Here is a 6,000-nt window from a genome sequence, read left to right on the forward strand (position 1 = left end):
CCTCCCTCAGAAATCCAGAAGGGGGCGCCGTGTAAGACGCCAGGGCCACAGCCCTACCCTGGCTCATAGCGAGATAATAATTATTGCCTCTCTTACAGGGTATTAGGAAGACCATGTATGTGAGGCACTTGGAGCTCTCCGAAAGCTGTGTGCGTTGCAAAGCTCAGAGACAAACAGGGTTAGGAATTCAGATATATATGCTAGGCGCCAAATGGCTCCTTAAACCAGGGTTGCAGTTGCCAAAATGGAATGCCTAGTGGCCATTTGGGGCCCAGACGACTCAAAAGTCGTATTTTTCCGTGCGACTTTTTGGTACCTGTGGAATTGGTGCGTGAAAACAGTCCCGAGCCAAGGATCCACAGGTGGTGGAGACATCGGGTGCCATCCTGGCTCTCGGGGCATCTTCACTTGGTCGCAAGTGGCTGATAGCCAGCTGCAAAATGTACCTAGCAAGTTTTGAATGCTTGGAGAGCATCTCCAGGCGACGGGGGGGGGGGGCACTAATCTGAAACCTGAGAGAATCACTGTCAGTGAGTGAAGGCAATAAGCTTCCTCTGTTCTTAAAGAATAATTACATTAGGGCATCCTCCATTTATTATATAGTAGTTAGCATATGGTGTTCAGCCAAAAGCAGCCAAGATTCTAGTTCCATTGGAACTTCAGTGCTCTCTGGAGAAAACTCTCTTTCCCTGCCCGACCTACCTTACAAGGTTGTTGTGTTGATAAGGAGGGAAAGGACCGGAGTGATTCAGGGATCATTATACTGCTTCTCGTAGGATTCAGAGAACTTTGCAAACCTGAGCAACTAAATGCAACGTCGCCTCTGTAAGGAAGGCCAGCATCATCTTAACCCGGTTGAAAGGGGAGTTGCTAAGTCGGACAGAGGGTGATCTCGTGAAAGACTCGCACCAGGAAGTTCCTGGTTCACAGCGCAGTGAATCACTGGTGGGTGGGTGTTTGCACTGCAGCCTCCCTGGAGCTTCAAGGACAGAGTTCAGGTGACTTAGAAGTTCGAATAAAAAAGACCAAGATATTCAGGTTTGCACAAATGCACTCCCCCCCCCCAATAAACTTGGTGCGTGCAGGGAAAGGAAAACATAGCCGGTACATTATATGTTTTCAGCTGGTATGCACATTTTCCGCTTTCTCAGAAGTCTTCATCAGTTTCTATCTGACAAAGAGTTCTGTGAAACCCAAAAATCTACATGTTCCAAAGCGGCCCAGTTCAAGACAGCACAGCGCTTTGTAACTCCTGCCCTTTTGTGAGTTATTAATCTGCCGCTTTTCTGCTGCCTTGTGGGACTTGCTTCATTTTGTGGCGGTGACACGGAGGATTGCGCAACTGAATTTCTAACGAAATGCCTTATCAAGGACTTCCATGCAGCGGTCAAAATGTCCGGTTAAGAGGAGAACCTGACTTCCCAGCAAAGCGCACGTTAGGTTTCGAAACTTCAGTCGCCAGGCGTTCTGATGCGGTTGGGAGTCATACGTGACAACTCACAGGAGTGGTACAAGGCCACAGGTGCCCTCTCACACATTTCCTTTTTGTGAGGCTCACGTGGGACAGGTTCACTATGGGCTGCAGCCCCCTGCATATTAAATATCTCAAAACGCTACATCTGAAAACTGCCTTGGGTTTCTCACGTCGACCCCAAAAGAGGCAGAAAAGTAGAAGTGGCAACTGAGGGAAAAGAAAAGTTGTTAATAAACAAGAGAATTAAAAAAAAAGACCTTGCCAACCAGGGCCTGTGGCCTGAAGCCACAACAAAACCCTGGTTGCTTGTGCTGGGCCAGATCCTTCCACGCTCCACGGTGCATTCCTTACCTTGATCTTGTGCAGGGATTTTTCTGCCTCAAGGATCTGGATCCACACGACAATCCCAGACTTGTTGTACGTGAGGCTCCAGCCGTCGTCAGAATTGCACTCCGTACGGAAGTGGTCGAAATCTCGGTCGTCCGGAATCTGCACGCTGTCCCGGGTGGACATGGCGTCGAAGTCAAGATATATAAGCCGGCACAACCAAAACCGTTAATTTCAGCGTGTCTCAGCAAAACGAAAAGCGGCTGAGATGTGGAGCCTGCGAGATCTTCCTTCGGTTTCCAAGCCAAAACTGGAGAGGCCGGTTCTATCCTTTCTTTTTTTCCTTGTAAAACTGATTTCGCAGCGATTATGAAAGAACAAGGAGGTTTTTGTCTCAGATCAGGGGGGCGGGGAGAGCAGGAGGCAGGTGGAGATGGAGGGGGAACTAAGTTAGCCAAAGAAATCAGACTTGGCAGAGGCGTCTCTCCCCAATAGAGAGGTGTTCCCCTTTTGCCAAGGCGAAAGCGGGCATGGATATTATAAGTATAATACTTAACAGCAGGCTGCAGAGAACTCCTGAGTTCTTCCTTTTCGTGGCGGAGGAGGAGGAGGGAGAGGAGGAGGAAAAGGGGCAGAGCCACCCAAAGGAGACGGAGAGAAGAAGTCTGCGTGGCTTTGGTCGCCTGCCAAAGCCTGGCGCTGCGTTGTTGTCGTGTCCTGTCGGAAACCAGCCGCGCAGGTGAGTCACAGCCTTAGATCCAGCCCTCCGGGAGGGAACAGGTGAGAGTGGAAGGACTTCCTCCTCCGGCAATTGGCTCGGACTCGTCGTCGTCCTCCCTCCGCCCTCCTTTCTCAAGCGCTGAAACCTTCCTTCCCCTCTCAAGAGATGGCTGCAAGAGGAAAGGGGAAGACCCTTCGACAACTCCTAGGAGAGTTGTTCTCCTCCCTTGCGCTACGGGGGAAAGAAAAGAAAACACGAAGAAAGCAAAGCTGTCTGTGGGGGGAAAGAAGCGGCGATGGCAAAGTGGTCCTTCCTTGGGATGCAGGGAGAGTTCGAAGGATGCTCGCCAGACAGGGAAGAGAGGACCAGTCGGGAGTAGAGCCGGTCCCTGGGGCCAGGCAGCAAAGCAGGCGCGCAGGGCGCCCTTTCTCTCCTTCGCAGAGAGATGGGGGCAGATGGGCTCACATTGCCAAGCCAGCGCCCCCCCCACCTTCCCCGCTCCTCTCCCCCTCTGGGCAGGCACAGCCCCCCTCCCCACAGCTCGCTGGCCGGGATGCAGGCCGGGCGCCTCCTTGGCAGAATCTGCTGCCTTTTCTCTCAAGGATGCAAAAGCAGGCGGGGAACAAGGCGAGACACACACACAGAGAGAGAGAGAGAGAGACTCACCTCCCCGGGCGCCCGAGGCTTCTGCTGGGTCCTACCGTCCTCTTTCTAAAAGGAGGAGGAAGGATGCTCTGAGCTTTCAGATCTTGGAGGGAGGGACGGTGGGCGGTGGCAGCCTGGATGAGCTCCCCAATTTTGCAGAGAAACCATCTCCTTGGCGTGCTTGGACGGGTCCTCGCTTAGGGAAGAAGGCAGGTGCAAAAAGAGGAGGGTGGGGAGGAAAGAGCTTAGGGCAGACCCGAGTTTCTGCTGGGGGGCGGGAAGAGTCCCATTTGAGGGTGCACCTCGAAAGCAACAAACAACACATCGGCAAAAAAAAGTCTTTTCTCCCTGCTGGTGCGCTGGTGGTAGTTCGTTCTTATTTGCAGGGAAGGTTAAACTATGGAACTCACTCCCACTAGAAGCAACCCAGGTGGCTTTGAAATGAGACAAATTGATGGAGGAAAGGGCTCTGTGACTACTAGGCAGGACGGCTATGCGCTGTCTCCACAGCTGGAGGAAGCAATGCTTCTGGACACCAGAAGGGGAGAGCGCTCTTGTGTTCAAATCCTGCTTGCAGGTTTCCCATTAGAGCACCGGGGTGAATAATTCCTTTCTTTTCTCTGTACCGAATCTTCGAACGTTCAGCTTCTTTGGATCTGCACGAGTTCTAGTGTTACGAGGGAGAGAACTTTCCTCTATCCACTTTCTTTGGGCCACGCATAATTTTAATAAACTTCAGTCTATCATGTAAGCGTCAAAGTCCCAAACACTGCAGCCTTTCTTCATTTTGGTTGCCCTTTCCTAAACCTTTTCCAACTCTGTAATGTCCTTTCGTAAGGATATTGCTCTAGAATAAGCCCAAGAACCAGCTGTGGCTTTTTGCTTGGAAGTGCACTTTGCCCATGCTCAGGAGCTGCTTTGTTTTCGTACATATCGTGTTCCTGGGTTAAGCCCTGACCTTCTGCAGAGTTGCGTAGACTAAATCCTTCCTTAACCTAAAGTCTGTCCCACCTTCACTCATTGTGAGAGAGAGGCATTCAAAGCATTGCGGGGGGCTGGACTAGATGACTCTTGGGGTCCCTTCCAACTCTACAGTTCTATGAAAATCCCCAGTCTGGGCTAGCCAATTAAAAACCAGTTTGATATGGCCAAATCTTCAGTGTTGCATAACTGCAGAATCCCCTCCACAACACAAGCTGGGTAGCGGCAGATATTTCCCCAAACAGCATTAAGGCACTTAATTAAGCAATGCATCTAGCACATTAAGGCACAGTATTTAGAAAGTGGTGCTACCCTGTGGGTATGCTTGTGCCTCTATCTCTTCCCTTCCCTTCCCTTCCCTTCCCATCTCACCTCCTTCCCCAACCTGGCTCCCTCCAGATGTATCAGACTACAACTCCCATTGGTGAGGCAGGGCCTCTTGGGACTTGCGGTCCAGCACATCTGGAGGGCACTAAGGGAAGGCAGAGCTGCGTATATTACATGGACACTTAGCACAGGTTGGCAAACACACACACGCTCACCCGAAAGGGCCCGATAGCGTCAAAATATAGTTTTGCTGGTTTGTGTGGTGGGGGTCAGTTTGGATGATGCCCTGGGTTCCCTTCAGTTCATGGGTTCCTGTATATGTGGGGGAAAGAAGGTATGAGAGCCAGCTTGCCAAACCAGTCCGTTTGGTTGGGGATGGCTTGTTAAGCAATAAGATTAGCATAAGTTGCTTGGAGCCATAGAATAAATGAGCGCCTTTCCTCCACCCCCTCTCCTAGCTCTGAGAAATAGCCAGAGCTGTGTGAGAGAGCTGAGCTGGGAAACAGGCTGGAAGCTGGAGACAGAGAGGCCTGCTTGCTCCGTGCTGGATCCAAAGCTGTGACCGATGGAGAAGCAAGACCTGTTGCGGTGTTGATGCTGTGAGCCCTGCCTATGCTCAGGTTGTATATACGTGGAAATAAAACCAGATATCCGAGAGACATCGCAATCTCTGCTTATCTTCCTCCCGAGGAAACTGAACCCTGAGTAATCGCCTGGAACCCCTGGGGTGATGAGTGGCAATAGGACTTGCACACTCCCACACATACCCCTTAAATGCAAAGTACCTTAATAATGCATCTTTGCTGCTTCTCCAGCAGTTAATAAAATGTTGATGGGCATCATTAGTTTCTTCCTCCAGCCCAGAGGCTGCCTTCTTCTCCCTATGTGGCTTCTGCTGCCTGTGCAGTCGGGGCTGCATCTAATTCTTGTTCTGGGCAAGGCAAGGCAAGGCAGGTTGGAAAGATAATTAAGGCAATCAGCATGGCTAATTCCCTAGGGAGCAATCGCCTAGGACTGCCTCTAGCCATTAATGAAGGGGATGTGAGCTGGTATACCCTCGTCTCCCTGTGAAAAAAGCACGCCGCCTCTTCCTTGCCTTTTCTCTGAACTAAAAAGTCCCAAAGGCTGCAACCTTTCTCCATAGGGGATTCGCTCCACCTCCTGGATCGTTTCTGGACTATGCTTTGCCTTCTCCCCAGACAAGAAAGGTGGCCCAATGGTAGCTTTGCAGAGGTTTCTGGAGCCCAACTCTGCACCATCAGCCCTGACCATTGGGCCTGCTGGGGCTGATAGGGAGTCCAGCACGTCTGAAGGGCCAGGGAGGTCTTACTGATCTCTGACATGGAGGTTCCCATGTCACAGAATCAGAGAACCATAGAGTTGTAAGGGACCCCAAGGTTCATCTAGTCTGTTGTTGTTATTTAGTCGTTTAGTCGTGTCCGACTCTTCGTGACCCCCTGGACCAGAGCACGCCAGGCACTCCTGTCTTCCACTGCCTCCCGCAGCTTGGTCAAACTCATGTTGG

At 51.2% G+C, this 6,000-nt stretch overlaps 1 protein-coding gene across 1 annotated transcript in view; it reads right to left on the reverse strand.

Moving 5' to 3' along the window:
* STARD10 (StAR related lipid transfer domain containing 10) overlaps positions 1-2,091 on the reverse strand; it is a 52,210-nt gene extending 50,119 nt beyond the window's left edge. Inside the window, exon 1 of the mRNA XM_053385344.1 lies at positions 1,826-2,091. Within this exon, the coding sequence (XP_053241319.1) occupies positions 1,826-1,987 (162 nt within the window). The 5' untranslated portion in view covers positions 1,988-2,091. The remainder of the gene's footprint in view (positions 1-1,825) is intronic.
* Positions 2,092-6,000: the final 3,909 nt, after the last annotated feature.

The sequence above is a fragment of the Podarcis raffonei genome, chromosome 4, assembly GCF_027172205.1.
Source record: "Podarcis raffonei isolate rPodRaf1 chromosome 4, rPodRaf1.pri, whole genome shotgun sequence".
Classification (NCBI taxonomy): domain Eukaryota; kingdom Metazoa; phylum Chordata; class Lepidosauria; order Squamata; family Lacertidae; genus Podarcis; species Podarcis raffonei.